We start from the raw sequence: 23,766 nt of genomic DNA, 5'->3' as shown, positions 1-23,766 counted from the left end.
TTTTCTGATCAGAGAATCACCTACAAAGTTCTGTATAAAATATCAAATTGTAGACTGACTAGCACTATGCTGAAAAAGATAACACTTATCTCGGATGATAAACCTTTAGTTTATAATGCAATAGGAATTATAAAAAGCTGAAGAAACTGGATATTATAATAGCTTCTAAATAAGAAACATATTAAGACATAGAAAACAAAATTGTAGAACTACTGTTAAGAATCAGCTGCTACAGCCGGCGCCATGGCTCACGAGGCTAATCCTCCCCATTGCGGCGCCGGCACACCGCAAGGGTTCTAGTCCTGGTCTGGGCTCCGGATTCTGTCCCGGTTGCCCCTCTTCCAGGCCAGCTCTCTGCTATGGCCCGGGAGTGCAGTGGAGGATGGCCCAAGTGCTTGGGCCCTGCACCCCATGGGAGACCAGGAGAAGCACCTGGCTCCTGCCTTCGGATCAGCGCAGTGCGCTGGCTGCAGCGCGCCGGCCACGGCGGCCATTGGAGGGTGAACCAATGGCAAAGGAAGACCTTTCTCTCTGTCTCTCTCTCTCACTGTCCACTCTGTCTGTCAAAAAAATAAAAAATAAAAAAAAAGAATCAGCTGCTACGATAAGCGATAGTATCGGGGCTGGCATTGTGGTGCAGCAGGTTAAGCTGCTGCTTCAGATGCCAGCACCCCATTCTGCAGTGCCAGTGTTTGAGTCCCGGCTGCCCTGATTCCATTCCAACTCCCTGGGGAAAGCAGCGTAAGACGGCCCAAGTACTTGAGCCCCTGCTATTCTCATGGGAGACTTGGATGGAATTCAGGCCTGGACTAGTCCTGGCCATTGTGGACATTGGATTAGTGAACCAGCAGATGGAAGATCTCTGTATCTCCTGCTCTGTTATTTTGCCTTTCAAATAAATAAAATAAATGTTAAACAAATAAATAGAAGACCTGTAGAGTTTAAAGATAATGCTGTAATACTTAAAGGCAAGATTCTTATATCTGAGGAAAATAGCAAAAATATATTTGCACAAAATATCAGAACAAATGAAAAAACTAAGTAGCAGGAAAACATATGGAAAGATTATACAGAGCAGTTAGAGGTCTGGAGTTTCTTGACTGGAGATGTGCGGCAACCTTAAAAGTTTTTTAAAGATTCCTCATAAGACCTGAGGGGTAGGGCAACTTAAATATGTATTCCCAACTCCTCTCCCTCTCAGTTCTCTTTGAAACTACTCAGTAACCAAAAATAGGCACTCCAAGAGGCTGTGAGTTATCTTGGGTGTCCCTGAAGACAAGTGCTCTCCAACAGGGGCACAGATCATGTGCCCACTGCCTTCTGGAACTAAGTATGGAGGGCCAGACACTGGAGACAAGGTCTGTATCCCCCTCAATACAGGAGGAGGACAACACAAAGAAAAAAAATAAAGGCTTTTAAAAAATTATTTATTTGAAAGTCAGAATTACACAGAAAGAGATCTTTCACATGTTGGTTTACTCCCTAGATGGCTGCAAGGACCAGGGATGGGCCAGGCTGACGCTGGAGCCACAAGCTTCTTCCAGGTCTCCCCTGTGGGTAGCAGGGGCTCAAGCACTTGGACCATCCTCTGATGCCTTTCCCAGGCCATTATCAGGGAGCTGTATTGGCAGTGGAGCAGCTGGGATACAAACCAAAGTCCTATGGGATGCCAGCGCTACAGGCGAGGAAGACTTACCCACTACACCATAATGCCAGCACCAAAGAAAACCTTTTGATGAAGAAAATTTTGAGCATCTCCACGATGGCTTTCATTGTTATAGTCATCTAATTTACATAGTTCTATGCTAAAAATACATATAATGTTGGGGCCAGAGTTGTGGCACAGCAGGTTAAGCCACTGCCTGTGATGCAGACATCCTATGTGAGTGCTGGTTCAGGTACTAGCTCCTCTACTTCCAATCTAGCTCCCTGCTAAAGTACCTGGGAAAGCAGCAGAACAAGGCCCAAGTACTTTGCCACCCACATGGGAGACTCAGATGCAGTTCTAGAATCCTGACTTCAGCCTGGCCCACCACCAGCCGTTGCGGCCATTTGGGGAATGAACCAGTGAGTGGAAGATCATTTGCTCTTTCTCTCTAACTCTGCCTTTCAAATGAATAAATACATCTTAAAAAAGATGTATTTATTCATTTGAATGTCAGAGTTACACAGTGAGAGGAGAGGCAGAGAAAGAGGTCTTCCATTTGCTGGTTCACTCCCCAGTTAGCTGCAATGGCCAGAGCTGCACCGATCCGAAGCCAGGAGCCAGGAGCTTCTTCCCGGTCTCTCATGTGGGTGCAGGGGCCCAGGGACTTGGGCCATCTTCTACTGCTTTTCCCAGGCCATAGCAGAGAGCTGGATCAGAAGTGGAGCAGCCAGGACTAGAACCAGCACCCATATGGGATGCCGGCGCTGCAGGCAGTGGTACCTGCTTTGCCACAGCGTCAGTCCCATAAATAAATCTTAAAACACATACGCACAAAGAAACTCCAGTTGGGATTCTAACATTTGTTCAAATAAATATTGCCAAGAAATATCTAGGAAAACAATCATGGAAGACTTGCTTAAAAAGACAATAAAAAGTACATCAAGCCACTATTATTGAGGCAACTGGGACAGGATGAAAAGGCAAATGAGCATTCTTATAGACAGCTGGCAGAGGAAAACAAAAAATGCAGAAACAGAATATAATAAAGCCAAAAGGTGCCATTTATGTTTTGTAGAAGACGGATTATGAAATGGTCATCTGTGCCTTGATTATCTGGCATCTGTGCCCTTTTCCAGACAATACCTAAAACGTCCTGGGAACACTGGCTTTCCCACTACTGCTCACGTGTTTTAGAGGGACTTAATCTCGTGCTCAACAAAGAGCAGATCTGCACTGGCTTAATGAGCCCTGACACACGCACGCCTCAGTCCAGCCCACAGTGACAGACTCAGGGACAGATACACGAATCCAAGCAGCTATTTACTGGAGCATTAGAAGCAGGCAGGGAGGACCCACTGTCTAGGAAATCTTCAAAAGACATCCTCTCTTCATCTGAGTAACATTAGGAAATGAGACCTAACCTAAACCTTTGATGAGAAAGGATTTGGACAGAAAAAATAATGGCAAGGTGAAAAGTGTAAAGAGAAATGCAGCATCAAAAGGGAAATATTGAGAAAAAAGGGGAAAAAATTTTTTAAAGCAGTATTACTTTTTCCACTGTATCAAATCTTGCCTTAAAAACATGGAATTTGTTGAGGTGTTAAGTCATAAAACAGTGGGGCCAGTGCTGTGTCACAGAGGGTTAACACCCTGGCCTGAAGTGCCGGCATCCCACATGGGTGCTGGTTTGAAACCTGGCTGCTCCACTTCCGACCCTTCTCTCTGCTATGACCTGGGAAAAGCAGTAGAAGATGGCCCAAGTCCTTGGACCCCTGCACCCATGTGGGAGACCAGGAAGAAGCTCCTGGCTCCTGGCTTCGGATCAGTATAGCTCTGGCCATCGCAGCCACCTGGGGAGTGAACCAGCGGATGGAAGACCTCTCTCTGTCTTTACCTCTCTCTTTAACTCTATCAAATAAATAAAATAAATCTTTTTTAAAAAGTCATAAAACATTGAAAGAATCCTAAATGAAACACCTAAAAGATAAACATTCTTACAAAACAAATTCAAAACCACAACAGACATTTGGCTGTATTAATAATAAAGATTTCTGGTGTAGTGCTGTGTCCATCAGGTGAAACTGCTGCCTGCAATGCCGGCCTACCAGATGGGCAGCGGGTCCAGTTCTGGCTGCTCCACTTCCAACCCGGCTCCCTGTTAATGCATCTCGGAAAGCAGCAGAGGACGGCCCAAGTGCCCAAGCCCCTGTATCCACGTGGGAGACCAGGATGAAGGCCCTGGCTCTTGGTTTTGGCCTTGCTCAGCCCTGGCAGATGCACCCATTTGGGGAGTGAACCAGCAGATGGAAGACCTCTCTTTCTAACTCTGCCTTTCAAATAAATAACTCTTTAATATATATATAATAAAAAATAAATATTTCTATACAGAAAAAAATCAACAACATAATGGAAAATAAAGCTAGAATAATTAACTGCAAAACATATGGCAAATAAAAGATAAATAGTTCTATGAAGAGCTTCTTTTAGGAAAACACCAGCAACTCATTAGAAAAGACATAAAGGGTATGAATAAGTGATTCAGAAAACATGAATGTAAAGGGCCAATGAAAAGTAGCACATAACAATAGTCAAAGAAAATCAAATTAAGTCAAAATACTATTAGTCAAATTGGGTGAAAGCAAATGAATTTAAGTCTTGGTCTTACACCAATGGCAATTGTCTGGTTTTGATTGAACTGGAGTGACATAAGACATCACCATCACAGCAAACTGAGCAGAGTGTAAACGGGACTCAATGTACTATTTTTGCAATTTTCTGTGAAATATTTGGGATCACTGATTTAACAATCCCACTTGTATCTATTTATAAAAATGAAGCCACAAGGAGCTAAGGATTGTCAGAAGTGTCAAAACAATGAAAATGACTTACAAATTCATTAATAAAGGGAACGCCTGACCACGTATTAATGACGTAACCAATGGGATATGAACAACAGCTGCAGCTATATTAACAACTAAAGGAGTGCTAATTCCAGGAAGCCTTCACAACAATCTCAGGAGGCAAACAAAATGACTGCACCATTTTTACAAACGACTAACATATAAAGGTGTTAAATAAGCTGTTCAATGTCACATCATAAATGCTAAAGCCAAGACTGCCACAAGAAGAATGCAGAATAGGAAAGAGCTTAAAAAGAGCATAGGGGCCGGCGCCGCGGCTCACTAGGCTAATCCTCCGCCTTGTGGCGCTGGCACACCGGGTTCTAGTCCTGGTCGGGGCACCGGATTCTGTCCCGGTTGCCCCTTTTCCAGGCCAGCTCTCTGCTGTGGCCCGGGAGTGCGGTGGAGGATGGCCCAGGTGCTTGGGCCCTGCACCCCATGGGAGACCAGGAAAAGCACCTGGCTCCTGGCTCCTGCCACCAGATCAGTGCGGTGCGCCGGCCGCAACGCGCCGGCCGCGGCGGCCATTGGAGGGTGAACCAACGGCAAAGGAAGACCTTTCTCTCTGTCTCTCTCTCTCACTGTCCACTCTGCCTGTCAAAAAAAAAAAAAAAAAAAAAAAAAAAAAAAAAAAAGCATATGTATCAAAGTTCAATAACCTATCTGGTAAATTCACATTAAAAAATAGTTTGCAATTTCAATATTAGGTTCTTACTGATGAAGGCAATAATCTAGGGTCTGAGGATTCAAAGAGGAAACTGTTACTAGCTCAGAGTCTGATGGGAAAGGTAGACAAGGGAGCAAACGGCCACTCCATACTGTTATCAGTGCTATTACTATAATCCTTCATCTACTTGGGCCAAATATTTCAGTCATAAGAATTTTTTTAATTTTAGAAAGCTAACAGGATATAATGTAAATAATGTAACACCATCAAAAAGACTGGGATGATATCTCATACTCAAACACAATGAAAACTATAGACACTCATACTAAGTGAGATAAGCAAACTATGTATAGTCTTATGTCATTTCAAAATAAGTGTTGTCAAATGAGTTCTGGTGCTAAGGAAAGAAACCATTTTTCAACAATTTGGGATACTGAAATTATGGAGGGGCCAGCACTGTAGCAGAGCAGGTTAAACCACAGACCCAGCTGCCCCACTTACGATTAAGCTCCCGCTAATGGCCTGGAGAAGCAGCAGAAGATGGCCCAAGTGCCTGGGCCCCTGCACTCACATGGGAGACCCAGAAGAAGCCCCTGGCTTTGGCCTGGCACAGCACCAGCTATTGTGGCCATCTGGGGAATGAAACAGCAGGCAGAAGATTCCTCTCTCTCTGCCTTTCAAATAAATAAAAATTAAACATTTAAAAAAAGAAAAATTATGGAAGAAAATACTGCAAACCTGTACTTATAAAGTATCTTAAGTCAGAGAGGAAAAAAAAAACAAATAATCCAGTCTAGGTCTTAGTACTTATAACAAAAATTAAAATGAGGAGGCCAGTGCTGTGGCTTGGAAGTTTAAGCCTCTGCCTGTAGTGTAGACATGCCACATGGGCACTGGAAGGAGTCCCAGCTATTCCACTTATGATCCAGCTCCCTGCTAATGCGCCTGGGAAAGCAGCAGAGATGGCTCCACGTGGGAGGCCAGGAAGAAACTCCTGACTCCTGGCTTTGGATCGGCCCAGCTCCTGCCACTGTGGCCATTTGGGGAATGAACCTGCGGATGGAAGATATTCTCTAACTCTGCGTTTCAAATTAATTAAAAAAAGACAAAAAAAAAAAAAAAACAAAAAAAAAAAAAAAAAACAAAAAAAACAACACTCTCCTTAAAGTGAAAACTATAAAAGTAAAGGGCACATGCATTCTGATGAAAAGATGTGGTAAAAAAGTAACTACAGGGACACTGTCAGAACGTTTTTCTTTCAAGTCTGAGTCTAATTTTCTTTTGAAGAAAATAAGTTTTGAAAAATTCACAAGATATACAAGACCTGCACTATTTAAAATAAAATTTATATTTGATCTCAGAAAAACACAAAAAGTCAGGGAACCCTGGCAAGTTTATTTTTTATGAATAATGAAGCAATGGCAGAGGAGTAAAGCAGGTATAAGGCTCATGATGGCAAGAATACATTTCATGAGAGCATATCCCAGATTCTATAATTAAAGAAAAGGAATGATTTGAAGAAATAAAGCTTCATCTATAGTACTGAGATCAACACCATCTTAATTTAACAGGGGGAAGTAACTACACTTGAGACAGCTGTAATAAGAACCACCTCAAAAGATTACAAAACTATCACAAGACAAGCTGGCTTCTAATTTTTCTTGTCTATGCTCACAAAGTTGGAGTTGAAGAGGTAGGGGTTCTTTCAGGGAAAGGAATTAAGTGCAATGCTCTAATGGTATGCTGAATGTAGCGTACCTAAGGATATATACTAACATGTTTATATACAAAGCCCAAAGAACAAAAATAACTTCAATAATATTGCCAACAGCCTTTTTCAGCTCTCTTGCAATAAAAGTAGTTCTTTAGCAGTGGCTAGCAGAGTCGAGAGACTTGAAGTATACAATTGCACCGCTTAGTTGAAGTAAATATAGTAACTCATGAAAAGAGACATAACTGCATAGTAAAAGAGCCTGATTTGGGGGTTCAAAGCAATCTGAATTCAGATCTATGCAAATTAGGCAAATCAATGTTAACACTTGTAATCTCACACACCTGTAAAATGGAAGCAATAGCACCATCCTGCAACATAACTGTGCAGGTCACAGAATATACAAACTTACATATTGTATATGTCAGATTCTAGGTGGTTTCTTCAGCAATCTGTGCCCCACCCCGCCCCCGTCCCAGTCTGGTGATGTTCCAGTGTTCCCCATCTCCAGTGAGACATCTAGACTCATCTAGACTCCCACCTATTCTTCACTTTGAAGCCGGAGTAACCATTTTTTTTAAAGATTTAATTATTCATTTGAAAGACAGAGTTACAGAGAGAGCAGAGACAGAGAGAGGTCTTCCATCTGCTGGTTCACTCCCCAGATGGCTGTAACAGCCAGAACTGAGCCAATCCGAAGTCAGGAGCCAGGAGCTTCTTCCAGTCTCCCATGTGGGCGCAGGGGCCCAAGGACTTTGGCCATTTTCTACTGCTTTCCCAGGCCATAGCAGAGAGCTGGATCGGAAGTGGAGCAGCCAGGACTAGCACCAGTGCCCATATGGGATGCCGGCACTTCAGGCAAGGGCTTTAACCTGCTGTGCCACAGTGCCGGACCCCAGAGTAACCGTTTAAAAATGAATATAATGGTGCTCCCCCCTGTCTAGTTTAAAATTCATTCATATTATCATACTGTTCTTAGGACAAAGTTCAAGATGATCAGTGTGATCTGACCTTGACCATTCTCCTACATACTTCCTCTGCTCCAGCCATCTTTCCATCTGTAACTTAGTTCTTCTGACTGCTTGGCCTAATGCTTCTGTTTGCAATGATAACTCTCACTTGTTCTCCTCGTTGGCTCCAATTCACTTTTCAGATTTCTGCTTTAATGTCTCTTGCTTAAAGAAGACACTTTTCCAAAACACCTGTAATTTATAATTATATACATTGTAAGAAAAAAATTAGTTTAACATCTGATTCCATAATGGGCCAGCCAGAGTCCGGCATGCGATTTTATTTAAGGTCTCTGGGAAGCATATTGTCTCTCCTTCTATGTTTGAACCTGAAGACACCCAGCTCCCCAGCTTGCTAGCAATCATGATGGATGACACTGATGAAACTGCTTCGAGCACCTGAATCAGATTTTGCCTGCTTTTTTCACTCACATTAGATGATGAATTTCCTTCAATGTTTAAGCCAGTTTACACTGTTTCCTGTTGTTTACAACTAAAAATATCCTATTTGATATAAAATACCTAGGTAAAAGCATTCAAATTTACAGAGATATATGAAAAGGAAACAGAAGCTACAGAATATTCAAAGGTAAATAAATCTCTTCAATTAATGAGAAAATACAATCTTTATGAATCCATAATGTACATTAAATAATATACAAAGAGACAAGGTATTAGCCAAACTTGTACAGATTACCTCAAGTACTCAGATACTCAAACATGCATCTTAATTTTTTTTCTAAATCTGAACTTCAAGGATTCAGAAAAAAATTAAACTGCATCCAGGCACAAAAAGTCAAAGTGGCAGGGTGAATTATTATTTTTTAATTCATGATCCATTTTATCATATGACCTTGTAAGTACACAAGAGTAGGTAAAATATACTTTACTACTCCAGTGATGCTGGGTGTGGCCACAGACTTGATTTGGTCCATGAAATGATAACAGACATGACAGAATATGATGTTAAAATGTACTTGCACTGTTTTGTTTATGCTTCTGATTACCAGGAAAGCAATGCCACAGGTTCCATAAACAGAACAATTCACAGCCTAGAGCCAAGCCTTGCCAACCACTACTAGCTCAGCTAACCTAAGGACATGACAAATAAAATTGCTTTTGTTGTAATAAGCCAATAAAATTTTGAGATTATGCAGCAAAAACGGACCAAAAAAGCAAGCTCTTAGCAATACTCAATGCCACAAGAAAGTAAACAAGGTTCTTAAGAAAAATGTGAAGGAAATCCTATTTATCAACCATAAATGTAAAACAGAAAATTTGTTTTAAACCTATAAGATTTCAGAGAAAAGATCGACACCATAATCTCAAAAATTCTATTTGATCAAGAAATCCAGCAACAACAACAACAAAAATGCAAAATAAACAATTTGGGAATGGAAGGGAAAAAATTTAAGTAGTATACAGTTAGTTGTACTTAGGTAATATAAATGTAAATGCTTTTTATTTTCTCAACTCTTATTTTAAAATAACAACACGGGGCTGGCGTTGTGGCGCAGTAGGTTAAAGTCCTTCTAGTCCCAGCTGCTCCTCTTCCAATCTGGCGGATGGAAGACCTCTCTCTCTGTCTCTAGCTCTTTCTGTAACTCTTTCAAATAAATAAAATGAATCTTTAAAAAAAAAAAAACAACACACACCCTCAGAATTTTTAATTTTCTGTTCCCTCAACTTTGGGAATCATTTAGAAATTAATATTCTCTCATGGTAAATAAAGCTCCAGCGGGGCCGGCGCCATGGCTCACTTGGTTAATCCTCCGCCTGTGGCTCCGGCATCCCATATGGGCACCAGGTTCTAGTCCCAGTTGCTCCTCTTCCAGTCCAGCTCTCTGCTGTGGCCCAGGAAGGCAGTGGAGGATAGCCCAAGTGCTTGGGCCCCACACCCGCATCAGAGACCAGGAAGAAGCACCTGGCTCCTGGCTTCGGATCGGTGTAGCTCTGACTGTTACGGCCATTTAGGGGGTGAACCAACAGAAGGAATACCTTTGTCTCTCTCTCACTGTCGAACTCTGTCAATTAAAAAAAAAAAAAAAACGCAGAAAACTCTAGCAGCTTTTTTTTTCTTTTTCTTTTTTTTTTTTTTGACAGGCAGAGTGGACAGTGAGAGAGAGAGACAGAGAGAAAGCTCTTCCTTTGCCGTTGGTTCACCCTCCAATGGCCGCCACGGCTGGCGCGCTGCGGCCGGCACACTGTGCTGATCTGAAGGCAGGAGCCAGGTGCTTATCCTGGTCTCCCATGGGGTGCAGGACCCAAACACTTGGGCCATCCTCCACTGCACTCCCAGGCCATAGCAGAGAGCTGGCCTGGAAGAGGGGCAACCGGGACAGAATCCGGCGCCGTGACCGGGACTAGAACCAGGTGTGCCAGCGCCGCTAGGTGGAGGATTAGCCTAGTGAGCCACGGCGCTGGCCAAGCAACTTTTCTTAATCATGCAATAAACAATGCTTACTGCTAGTGACAGAGTCCTAGGATATTTTCTCCAGTGTACATTTCTTCAATATTGAGAGTTTTATCAGGTATCATTTGTACAAAAACATTAAAAAATCCAAAAATATATGAATAAGCTATTAAAAAAATCAAGGAACTTTCTGAAAAAGAGTAAAGCTCTTTTTTCAAAATTACTACCTTTGTCATAGGCACACTACCTAACACAAAACAAAACAAAAACTATAGCAGCAGATACTTTCCCTCAAAAAAAAAAGAAAGACACAGTGGATGGCATAGTAGTTGTTGGCCAACCACAAGGAAACACATACTCAAAAGAGAGTCAGAGTCCTAGCTGTCCACAGATGCACATGGAGGGGCTACTTTACTTAACAAAGATCAACAGGCAAGTCAAAGATGAAGAGGCTAAGATGATACAGTGGTTTTGGAATGAATGTCTTTAGATTATAACACCAAAATTTAATTATCAGAATGACATGGTAATGATCTTTAGGGAAGAAATTAGCTTTTCACTTGAAGAATACTGATATAAAAGCAATTTGGCATTTTGGTAATATGGAAATTTCTTATATGAAAGCATATTTTCAAGTACAATTATAAAGGCTTTGCAAACCTGATACTCACACGCCTCCCCTGGATTGTGGGTAAACAGTACAGAAAGGCGCTGGGGTGTCACTTTAGTGGCTGTTTTCCTAAGACTGCAGTACCCTTCTGACCAGGTGACTCTCCCTGGCTGCCCTTTGTAGCCACGCTAGGAAGGCCCATTTGGGAAAGGATTCAGGACGGCCTGTAGCCAACAGCCAGCTAGGGACAGATACATGGATGAGAGTTGAATGAATGTTATTGACATTTGAAGAATCAAGGTAATGGCTAAATAAAAATTCTTTGGTACAGGCATTTAGCCTAGCCTTAAGCCTATGTCTCGCATCTGATAACCCACAAGGATCTGAAACCTGCCAAACACCATGAGCGCTTGGAAGTGGATTCATCATGTCTTCATCATTGCAGAGGACCCAAAAAGCCTGTGCCCGCACTCCTGACACACAAACAGCCAGACAATAAATGTCATTTTAAGCAACACATTGTTAACAATGCGGTAATACTGTAGAGCTAACTTTATAGTTTACAAAGTAGATCAGAAATAGGTAATAATGAGATACTAAAACCAAGTGGAAGGCAAAGCAGCTTAACCTGCTCCTTGGAATACCTGCATCCCATACCAGTATGCCAGTTCAAGTCCCAGCTATTCCACTCTGAATCCAGCTTTCTGCTAATGCACCCTATGAGGCAACAGAAGTTGAAGGCCCAAGTACTTAGGTCCCTGCCACCCATGTGGGAGACCTACATGGATTTCTGAGCCCCTGGCTTCAGCCTGATCCAGTCTAGCTATTGTAGGCATTTTAAGAGTGAACCAGTGATGGAAGACCGATTTTTCTCTCTCTTTCTTTCTGCCCCCCACCCCCACCCCTGTATTGTGTGTATCACTCTACTCTGACCTTCAAGCAGATGAAAGCAAATAAAAATTTTTAGGAAATAAAATTATTGAGCAAAGACGAGTAAGAAACAAGAAAATTTATATAGCACCAAAGTATCTTTCCCCCTGTCCCTGGTTCCACCAAGACACTTAATAATCATGAGTATAAAGCGGAAAATGTCATCTTTATAAGTGGAGAAACTTGGGTGGGCACTGTGGCACAACAGGGTAAGCCACCAGTTGAGACACCTGCATTCCAGATCACAATGCCTGCCCTGGTTGTTGTAGGCATTTGGGGAGTGAACCAGCAGGTGAAAGATCTCTCCTTTTTGTTTTTCTCCCTTTCTTTCTCTCTCTCTCTCTTTCAAGTAGATGAAAATAAACATTTAAGTGGAAACATTTGGTAGTCATCACATAAACCAAGTGATCTAAATTATCTCACCAATACTGTGGTAAACTAAATTCATGTGTGTCCTAACAGGATATAGTAAGACATATCAATTCTGTAACATTCCTGCCAAAATGAACAACCATATCTAATCTTGAGAAAACATGTGACCTAACCAAATTGAGGGACAGTCTACAAAACAGTCGGCCTACACTCAAAATAAAAGTCAATCTAGCAGGTAAGAGTTTGGAGCAGTGAATGAGAAGCTGCACCAAGTCCTAGTACCTCTGCTTCTTGTATATCTTCCTGCTAAGGCATTCTGGGAGGCATTTAGCCTAGTGGTTGTTTGCTCACATCTCACACTAGAGTAACTGGGTTTGATCCCTGGCTGCAGCTTCCTCTAATTACGTCATGGTGGTGGCTCATGTTGTTGCCACCCGTATAGGAGACCTGGACTGCATTCCTGGCTCCAAGTTTCAGTCTGACACAGCCTGGCTACCACACATTTGAGGAATGCGCTCTCTCCAATTAAAAAAAATTATCTGTGCTACTTCTATAACTTTTGTGAGAGCCAATAATTAATAAATTCAATAAACATCATAATTAAAAGTTAAAAAGAATGTCCTATCTAAATGAGAAAAGTCTATAAAATATGGACCAATGAAAAGGAATGAAGAACTTATAATGAAGTACAGCAGAGTAACTTCTAAACACCACATATTATATAACAAGGGAACTTCAAAATTTTGCGGAAAATGAAATTAAAGATACTTTAGTACAAGACTGTCCACGCAGCATCCACAGATATTTTTCAAAACTTTTTAAAGATCTCATATAATTTCATTTACATGAATATCCAGATATGGCCAATCTTCAAAGAATGTAGATGAGGGGCTGGTGGGAGCAACCAGTGTTAGCTATTGAGGTGTATGAGGAATCGTATTGGAATCGTGAAAATATTTTAAATTTGAATTATGGTAATGGTTGCACAATTCAGTAAATACATTAAAGATGGGTGAGAATCTGGCCGGCGCCATGGCTCACTAGGCTAATCCTCTGCCTTGCGGCGCCAGTACACCGGGTTCTAGTCCCGGTCGGGGCGCCGGATTCTGTCCCGGTTGCCCCTCTTCCAGGCCAGCTCTCTGCTGTGGCCAGGGAGTGCAGTGGAGGATGGCCCAGGTGCTTGGGTCCTGCACCCCATGGGAGACCAGAATAAGTACCTGGCTCTTGCCATCGGATCAGTGCGGTGCGTCGGCCGCAGCGGCCATTGGAGGGTGAACCAATGGCAAAAGGAAGACCTTTCTCTCTGTCTCTCTCTTACTGTCCACTCTGCCTGTCAAAAAATAAAAAAATAGCCGGCGCCGCGGCTCAGTAGGCTAATCCTCCACCTTGCGGCGAGGGCACACCGGGTTCTAGTCCCGGTTGGGGCACCGGATTCTGTCCCGGTTGCCCCTCTTCCAGGCCAGCTCTCTGCTGTGGCCCGGGAGTGCAGTGGAGGATGGCCCAGGTGCTTGGGCCCTGCACCCCATGGGAGACCAGGAGAAGCACCTGGCTCCTGCCATCAGATTGGCGCGGTGCGCCGGCCGCAGCACACCGGCCGCGACAGCCATTGGAGGGTGAACCAACGGCAAAGGAAGACCTTTCTCTCTGTCTCTCTCTGTCTACTCTGCCTGTCAAAAAAAATAAATAAATAATAAAAAAATAAAATAAATCTTTAAAAAAAATAAAAATAAATAAAAATAAAAAAATGGGTGAATCTTATGGCAATGTAAACTACATCTCAACAAAATTGTTTTTAAAATAATATGGACAGGGGCTGGTGCTGTGGCACAGGTTAATCCTCCACCTGCAGTGCTAGCATCCCATACAGGCACGGGTTCTAGTCCCAGCTGCTCCACTTCCAATCCAGCTCTCTGCTATGGCCTGGGAAAGCAGAAGATGGCCCAAGTGCTTAGACCCCTGTACCTACACAGGAGACCTGGAGGAAGCTCCTGCCTCCTGGCTTCAGATCAGCTCAGCTCTGGCCATTGAGGCCAATTGGAGAGTGAACCAGTGAATGGAAGACCTTTCTCTCTGTCTCTCCCTCTCACTGTCAGTAACTCTACCTCTCAAATAAATAAATTCTTTAAAAATAATAATAATATGGACAAGAAGCCGACTTTCTTTTGCATTTCATTGAACATTTACAAAGTACCTCTTATGTGGTAATAAAGTGGTTCGTGTGGGTGATATAAAACAAGAAACAGAAGTTTCCATAAGAAGTACACGTTTATGCATTTTAATGTAAAAGTAACTGAATCAGGACTAAGCAGAGCCAGTCTTAATTTGCTGGTGCACACACACTAAAATATCACTTAATTTATGACTAAATTGGTTTTTCTGTTCTCAGAGAGATGAGGCAAATTGGTCCAAGTTTAAAATGTGCAGTACATAAAAACTTTAGCCACATTTTTGATTTTGCTATGAATTCAAGAATTGAGCAAAAGTAGAAACTCAGATTTAGAGCTTATATTTTCTAATTATTCATCACTAACACCTGACTTATAGCAAGAACATATTCAGGGTCCGGTGCCTTGGCTCACTTGGTTAATCCTCTGCCTGTGGCGCTGGAATCCCATATGGGCACGGGGTTCTAGTCCCGGTTGCTCCTCTTCCAGTCCTGCTCTCTGCTGTGGCCCGAGAGGGCAGTGGAGGATAGCCCAAGTCCTTGGGCCCCTGCACCTGCATCGGAGACCAGGAGGAAGCACCTGGCTCCTGGCTTTGGATTGGCGCAGCGCTGGCTGTAGCGGCCATTTAGGGGGTGAATCAACAGAAGGAAGACCTTTCTATTTCTCTACCTGTCAAAAAAAAAAAAAAAAAAAAAAAAGAGCGCATTCAGGGGGCCAGTGCAGTGGGTTAACACCCTGGCCTGAAGCGCCAGCATTCCATATGGGTGCCGGTTCTAGTCCCAGCTGCTCCACTTCCCATCCAGCTCTCTGCTATGGCCTTGGGAAAGCAGTAGAGGATGACCCAAGTGCTTGGGCCCCTGCACCTGCATGAGAGACCCAGAAGAAGCTCCTGGTTCCTGGCTTCGGATTGGCGTAGCTCCAGCCGTTGAGGCCAACTGGGGAGTGAACCAGTGGATGGAAGACTTCTCTCTCTCTGCCTCTCCCCTCTCTGTGTAACTCTGTCTTTCAAATAAATAAATAAATCTTTAAAAAAAAATCCAGCTGTTAGTACAATACCACTTGCAGCAAAATGATCATTCTTAATAATTTCAAGTTTTGCATTTAAAAAATAATATCTGAAGTGCGGCATTTTGACTAGAAGTTAGGATGCTGATTAAAATACTCGCATCCCAAAACAGAGTCCTGAGTCTGACACCAGACTCCACTCCTACTCCAGATTCCTGCTAATGCAGGCCCTGGGAGGCAGCCATGATGGCTCAAGTGATTGGGTTCCTGTTTCCACATGGGAGACCTGTCCTAGTTACCTACTCCTGGCTTCCAACTGGCCCTGTCCCAGCTGTGTGAACATCTGGAGAGTCAATCAATGAATGGGAGCTCTCTCTTGCTCTCTTCCTCTCTCAAATAAGTAAGCATGCCTAACTTTTCCACTGAAAATCTGGACACTTTCACTATTATTTTCTTTCATTTTTAGTTTCTGGGATCTGAAGATACAAGTTAAAAATGTAACTAAAGCCTGAAATAGATTTCTAAGTATACAGGGCCCATCAACTGTCAGTAAAAATTAAAGTCAGTTCCTAAGAGCTTTATCTTGCTTAATTTTGTCTATAGCTCATCCCATTCTAAAGACCCTTCTCAAGAGTCTTAAAAAATGATTTCACTTGTTTTATCAATTCTGAATCATCACACTGTAGGCAAAAGTTAATAAAACTCTACTCTTGGGGCTGGCATTATGGTACAATGTGTTAAGCTACTGCCTGCGATGCTAGCATCCCATATGGGCTCCAGTTCTGCCACTCCACTTCTGATCCAGCTTCCTGCTAATGCACCTGGGAAAGCAGTGGAAGATGGCCCTTGGCACCCATGTGGGCGACCTGAATAGAGTTCCAGGTTCCTGGCTTCAGCCTGGCCCAGCCCTGGCTACTGTGACCATCTGAGGGGTGAACTAGCAGATTGAAGATTTCTTTCACTCTCTTTCTCTGTAAATCTGCTTTTCAAATAAATAAATAAATCTTTTAGAAAAAAGAAATCACTCTTAACTTCTGTAGCCTTCTGTCAAGATTTTAAATTTAACAAGAAAAAATTAACCTTTACTACCTTCTATAAAAAGGTAAAGGCAGACATACCCCTGTTCATTCCTTCCACCTTAGGCAAATGTTATGACTATTTCTCCTACATTACCAACAAAATCCTACAACTTTATTCACTGTGGTAAAATATACATAAAATGTATTACCTGAGCCATTTCTAAGCATACAGTTCAGTAGTACTACCTGTACTCTCACTGTTGTGCAACCAACCTCAGAACTCTTTCATCTGCAAAACTGAAAGTCTATGCTCTGTGAACAAAGCCTTTCCCTGTTCACCCAGCCCCCCACAACTCCATTCAGCTTTCTGTCTCTATAAATCTGACTTGCCTAAGTACCTCATATAAATGCAAGCGTAAGTATTTGTCCTTTTTTTGGTAAGATTTATGCATTTATTTGAAAAGCAGAGTTACAGAGAGGGAGAGGCAGAATCAGAGATAGTGATGTCTTACATCCACTGATTCACTCCCCAAGTGGCTATAACAGCCAGGCATGAACCAGACTGAAGCCAGGAACCAGGAGCTTCATTCAGTTCTCCCATTTGGGGAGTGAACCAGTACATGGAGGATTTATCTCTCTCTCTTTCTCTCTCTCTCTCTCTAAACTCTGTCTTTCACATAAATAAATAAATCTTTAGAAGAAAAAAAATCTGTTCCACAGAGGGCAGGCATTTGCTCTAGTGGTTAAGACACTGGATAGAATGCCTGTGTCTCAGACCAGAGTACTTGGGCTCGAGCTCTAGATTCTGATTATACTTCTGACTAATGCAGACCATGGAAGGTAGCAGTGATACCTGAAGTAGCTGGGTTCTTGCCACTCAAATAGAAAAAAATGACTGAATTCCCTGCTCCTGGCTTCAGCCCCAGCCCACTCCTGGCTGTTGCAGGGAGAGAACCAGAGGATGCGGGCTTACTCTCTCTCTGCCTCTAAATGAGAGAGAAACAGAGAGAAAGAGAAAAAGAGGAAATAAGCATTATATAAAAAATCTGTTCAAGACCCTGCTTTCAATTGCTGTGTATACAGGAGTCAGAAAGTTTAAAGAAAATGAGTATTATGAAAAGCTATGAGGAGTGATGTTTTGGAGCACTGGTTAAGACACTGCTTGGAATGCCTGCACCCCATACTGGAGAGCCTAGGTTCAGGTCTCTGCGCTGCTTCCAATTCCAGCTTTCTGCTAGTATATACAGGACAGGCTGGGGTGGGGGGAGCAGGTGCTTCAGTCCCTGCGCCCCACATGGGAGACCTGAATTGAGTTCTGGGCTCCCAGCTTTACCCTGGCCCAGCCCTACCTATTGCAGGCATTTGTTGTGTGAACCAGTGAATGGAAGCTATTTCTCTGTGCCTTTCACATTTAATGAAATTTAAAAATGAATGCAATTTTAAAAGTTCATGCAAAAAACTTAATTATAAGATAATACATTTTCCATAAACTTTAAATAAAAAAAAAAAAACAGATTTCAAAACTTTTCTCACTGGGGGCAGCATTGTGGCATAGAGGGTTAAACCTGCAATGCCAGCATCCTATACTGGCGCCAGTTCCAGTCCAGTTGCTCCACTTCTTTTTTTTTTTTTTTTTTTTTTTTTTTATTTTTTGACAGGCAGAGTGGACAGTGAGAGAGAGAGAGACAGAGAGAAAGGTCTTCCTTTTTGCCGTTGGTTCACCCTCCAATGGCCGCTGCGGCTGGCGCGCTGCGGCCAGCGCACCGCGCTGATCCGATGGCAGGAGCCAGGAGCCAGGTGCTTTTCCTGGTCTCCCATGGGGTGCAGGACCCAAGCACCTGGGCCATCCTCCACTGCACTCCCTGGCCACAGCAGAGGGCTGGCCTGGAAGAGGGGCAACCGGGACAGAATCCGGAGCCCCGACCGGGACTAGAACCCGGTGTGCCGGCGCCGCTAGGCGGAGGATTAGCCTAGTGAGCCGCGGCGCCGGCCCAGTTGCTCCACTTCTGATCCAGCTCCATGCTAATGCACCTAAGAAAACAGTGTAAGGTGGCCCAAGTGTTCGGGCCTCTGCAGTGACATGGTAGACCTCCAGGTCTTGGCTTTGGCCTGGCAAAGCAGTAGCCATTTGGAAGTGAACCAGCAGTTGAAAGATCACTGGCTGGCTCTCTCTCCCTGTAACTCTGACTTTCAAATAAATAAATAAATAAATCTTTAAAAAAAAATCTTTTTGTACCAAAACAAACTTATCTTTTCAATTCACCTTCCATGAACTTTTTGTAATATCATTATATACCCAGAAAAGGAACTGTTGGGTCAAATAAAATCCTATAATGTTTAATATTTTTTTTTACTTAATCCTCAGTTTATACTACTAACTCTCTGGTCTTATCACCTACTGACAAGAATTAGAGAAATCCTGAGGTTGTCATGGAATTTCATAAGTAATCCAGTCCATTTACCTACAGATGTCTCTCCCCCCTCTAAAACATCCAAGTAGGACATACATCATCCAGTCTTTAGTACAAACATATAAGGTGAAAGACAGTATGTCCTCAAGCATTTCCAATTATTCAAAAATTCTTACTCTCATGCCAAATATGTCTGCCTTTAACTCCACTTATCAGTCTTAATTTTACAATGAAAATCGTAGTTATCAATGTGGAGAAACTTGAGTGTATCTTTGCTTTCCTGCTTGTGTTTTTCTGCACTATCTGAATTTTCCAAAATGACTGTTTAACGATCATTGAAAATAAAAAATCTAGGCTGGTGCTGCAGCTCAATAGGCTAATCCTCTGCCTGTGGCGCCGGCACCCCAGGTTCTAGCCCCGGCCGGAGCACCGGATTCTGTCCCAGTTGCCCCTCTTCTAGTCCAGCTCTCTGCTATGGCCCGGGAGTGCAGTGGAGGATGGCCAAGTCCTTGGTCCCTGCACCTGCATGGGAGACCAGGAAAAGCACCTGGCTCCTGGCTTCGGATCAGCGCGGTGCGCCAGCCGCAGTGGCCATTGCGGGGTGAACCAATGGAAAAAGGAAGACCTTTCTGTCTCTCTCTCTCTGTCCACTCTGCCAGTCCAAAAAAAAAGGGGGGGGGGAGAAAAGAAAAAGTCTGACGTTTTTCTTTTTTATTCCAATGATAGTCCTTCAAGTATTTTAAGACTTCCATAAAATCCTGAAAGTCCACTACCTTCCAGATTACCTTTCATCTTTTGTTGGCATTGCTTGCTGCAAAAAATATCAAAGAATTTCAATACAGGGGCTGGTGCCATGGCACAGCAGGTTAAACCACTGCTTATATCTCGTATCAGAGTGCTGGTTCAAATCCTGGCTGTTCTACTTCCAACCAACCTTCCTAATAATGCACCTGGGAGGACAGCGAGGGAAGGCCCAAAGAAGCTGGGCCTCTGCCACCCATGGGGGAGACCCAGATGGAGTTCTGTGCTCCTGGTTTTGGCCTTGCCCGGCCCCAGCAGTTGCAGCATTTGGGAAGTGAACCAGTTGATGGAGTATCTGTCTCTCTCTCCTCTCCCTCTCTTCCTCATCCTTTCCCTGCCACTTTGCCTTTCAAATTAAAAAAATTACATTATATAAAGATTTATTTATTTATTTGAAAGTGAGAGTTACAGAGAGAGAGAGAGAGAGAGAGAGAGAGAGAGGTCTTCCATTTGCTGGTTCACTCCTCAATTGGCCGCAATGGTTGGAGCTGAGCCAATCCAAAGCCAGGAGCTTCTTCCAGATCTCCCACGTGGGTGCAGGGGCCCAAGGACTTGGGCCATCTTCTACTGCTTTCCCAGGCCATAGCAGAGAGCTGGGTTGGAAGTGGAGCAGCTGGGACTTGAACTGGCACCCATATAGGATGCTGGTGCGGCAGACGGCAGCTTTATCCGCTATGCCACAGCAGTAGCCTCATAAAAAAATATATTTTTTATAAAAGGAATTTTTAATTGTCCATGTTCAAAATTCATCTGTATCCTCTAGTATTTATGATCCCCATTTCAAACCCCTGATAAACCACTTTAATGGACTTCATTATCTCATTTCTTCAACCCCTCAGATTTCACCCCCTTACAATGGATTACCCCACTTAATCCCTAATTTAATGCCCATTCTCTTGTTCAGTTTTCTGTTCTCCAGCCTAGAAAGCATTCTTGTCAAAACTGAAGCCTTAATCAGCTTCTATATCCCTGGGCTAAACTATTACAAGCACTATATTTATAAAGGAGGAGAGAGATGGCGTGCACCAGGAACATCTAAGGGGAACATCTAGCTGAAGGAACACCTGTGCAGCCCCCGAGAAAGCCGGCCGGCGGTGTGCCGCTCCCCTGCGGAAGTGGGGAATGTGGCCAGGGGGAACTGCCCTTCCACGGAGGTGGAAGGGATAGTAGCCAACCCGGGAAGAACCAGCAGAAAACCCGGGGAGGGCCGAGCAGACAAAAGAACAGCGCAGGGTCCTGTGTCGTTCCTCCACGAAGAGGGGGAGCGACAATTCTCTTTACCATCTCATTATTGTCTTGTTTCTCCTACTGTCTTTTTTAAAAGCATGGCTTACTCAGTAACATGTGAGCAAAACAATTTCAAACAGAAAAAAAGGCTGTGACTCTATATTCGATTCTAAGTAAATATATACAAGAGCAAGGTTCAATTTCATTTAGATTAGATAATCCCTCTCTTGGTTTAGAATGACCTTGGAAACAGAAATTTTTCACCTAAAGAAACACACAAACCAGTTCATTAAGATCCTTGCCCAGGGGCCAGTGCTGTGGCATAGTGGGCTAAGCTTCCACTTGCAGCGCTGGTATCCTATATGGGCACCAGTTTGTGTCCTGGCTCCTCTTCTGATCCAGCTCTCTGCTATGGCCTGGGAAAGCAGCAGAAGATGGCCCAAGTCTTTGGGCCCCTGCACCCACGTGGGAGACATGGAAGAAGCTCCTGGATCCTGGCTTTGGATCGGCTCAGCTTTGGCGGTTGCGGCCATTTGGGGAGTGACCCAGAGAATGGAAGACCTCTCTCTCTCTCTCTCTGGTTCTACCTCTCTATGTAACTCCTACAAATAAATAAATCTTAAAAAAAAAGAAAGAAAGAAAGAAAGAAAGAAACTAACCTACAGATTCAAGAAAGAGAAAGAACTTTAACAGTTCACACCAAGATACATCATTTTGAAAACAAAATGCAAAGAAGCAGCCCCAAAAGCAGTCAGAGAAAAACATATTACCTATAAGGAAACACTAACTCAAATGACAGATTTCTCATCTAAACCACGGAGGCCAGGTGGAGGTGGTGTAGTATTTCACATGTCCTGAATGAGAAGAACTGTCAACTGTGAATTCCATATCTGATGAACTACCATTCAGAAACAGAGGGAAAATAAGACAGCCATAGACAATGCAGAACTGAAAGAATCTGTCATCAGCAGACCTACAGAAGTTCTTCAACAACAGAAGTAATCCTGTAGCAGCAGGAACAGAGAGGAACAACAGAAAGAGTGGATACAGGTACATACAACAGACTACTCTTCCAATGAATTTTGAAAGTCATATTTGATGATTAAAAGAAAAATTATAAGAGCATGTGATACTCAAGAATATAAATGTTAATAAGGTTTCTAACTTCATTTAAAGTGGTAAAATGAGGATACAGTAGATTGTGATAAATTACATGTGCATATTATAATATTCAGTACAAACACTAAGAAAACTATACAAAGCTATATAAAGAAATACATTAAAAGTAAATCAAAATGGAATTCCAAAAAATGACCAATGTAGTAGGCAAGAAAAGAGAAAAAAGGAACAGTAAACAGAAAACAATAATAATAGCAAACTTAAACTTATATTTCATAAATTACCTTAAACATAAATGGAATAAGTACTCAAATTAGAAGGCAAGGATTGGCAGAGACATTTATAAAAGTGCATTACACAAGAAATTCATTTCAAATTTAAAGAAACTAGATCACTCACACATTGCTAGTAGGAATGTAAAATGATAGTCACTTCAGAAAATAATTTGGAAGTTTCCTTAAAACTAAACATTCACTTACTGTATAACTCAGCAATTACACTTCTTCACATTTATCCCCAAGTAGATAATTTATCCCCATAGAAAAGCTTTAGTAGAGAAAAAAATTGGAAATAAGCCAAAAGTTCTTCAATGAGTAAACAGTTAAACAGTGTTATGTCCATGTCATGGAATACTCCTCAGCAATAAAATAAAATGAACTCCTGACTCAGCAATTTGGAGCAATCTCCAGAGAAGCACACTATGGCAGTGGTGGGGGTGTTTGGGTTGGATGTTGGAAAGTAATCTCAAATGGTTACATACTGCATCATTTCATTAATGTAAATTCTTAAAATGAAAAATTATGGAAATGCAGGACAGGGTTGCATCAGGGAGGGAGGCAGAGAGAAGGTCCTTGAGAAATAGGTTTGACTGAACAACGGGAACACAGGGATGCACTTCACGAAACTCTTCTGTATCCAGACTGTGCTGGTGGCTACATGAGTCTATACATATGATAAAATTGCACAGAGTTATGGATACATCCATGAGCCCCTGCCACTCTCCACCAAATACACACACACTCATACCAGTAAAACTGGATAGGCTGTATCAAAAGCAATACAATGGCTATTACACTGTACTTTTTTTTTCTTTTTCTTTTTCTTTTATTTAACAGGTAGATCTAGACAGTAAGAGAGAGAGAGAACAGAGAAAGGTCTTCCTTCCGTTGGTTCACACCCCAAATGCCTGCTATGGCCGACACTGCACCGATCTGAAGCCAGGAGCCAGGTGCTTCCTCCTGGTCTCCAATGAGGGTGCAGGGGCCCAAGGACTTGGGCCATCCTCCACTGCCTTCCCAGGCCACCTCAGAGAGTTGGACTGAGAGTTGGACTGGCAGAGGAGCAACTGGGACTAGAACCCGGCACCCATATGGGATGCCAGCGCCGCAGGCAGAGGATTAGCCAAGCGAGCCACGGAGCCAGCCACCCCCCCCCTTTTTTTTATTTGACAGGTAGAGTTAGACAGTGAGAGAGACAGAAAGGGACACTGTACTTCTTACAATTGTTCTTCTGTTGTGCTCTATTTTTCTACAGTCAATAATGTAGTAGTAGTAGTAGTAACAACAATAACAATGTTGTTATTGCCTGGCTAATACCCATTTCTTCTTCTGGAAATAATGCTCAGTTTTGCTTTGGGGAAATATATCCTAAAACCATCAGAAATAGTCTTGGTAAGACAGTCCACCATGATATCTTACTATCCCCAGGCACTGGGCCAATCAGATTCACTCTCTCTTGACTAATTATTCCCAGCTGGAG

General features: G+C 42.8%; 1 protein-coding gene across 11 annotated transcripts in view; it reads right to left on the bottom strand.

Moving 5' to 3' along the window:
* Positions 1-23,766, bottom strand: part of ASXL2 (ASXL transcriptional regulator 2) — a 175,283-nt gene that overhangs the window by 75,523 nt on the left and 75,994 nt on the right. The window contains exon 1 of one of the 11 annotated variants that reach the window (XM_051843116.2): positions 7,938-8,556. The exons of the other annotated variants lie outside the window; for them this stretch is intronic. Coding sequence (XP_051699076.2) covers positions 7,938-7,984 — 47 coding nt within the window. The 5' untranslated portion in view covers positions 7,985-8,556. Of the gene's footprint in view, positions 1-7,937; positions 8,557-23,766 lie in introns of those variants that run through there. 11 annotated transcript variants of the gene reach the window in all.

Source organism: Oryctolagus cuniculus, chromosome 2 (genome assembly GCF_964237555.1).
Source record: "Oryctolagus cuniculus chromosome 2, mOryCun1.1, whole genome shotgun sequence".
Classification (NCBI taxonomy): Eukaryota; Metazoa; Chordata; class Mammalia; order Lagomorpha; family Leporidae; genus Oryctolagus; species Oryctolagus cuniculus.
This window is presented reverse-complemented; position numbering and strand designations above follow the sequence as displayed.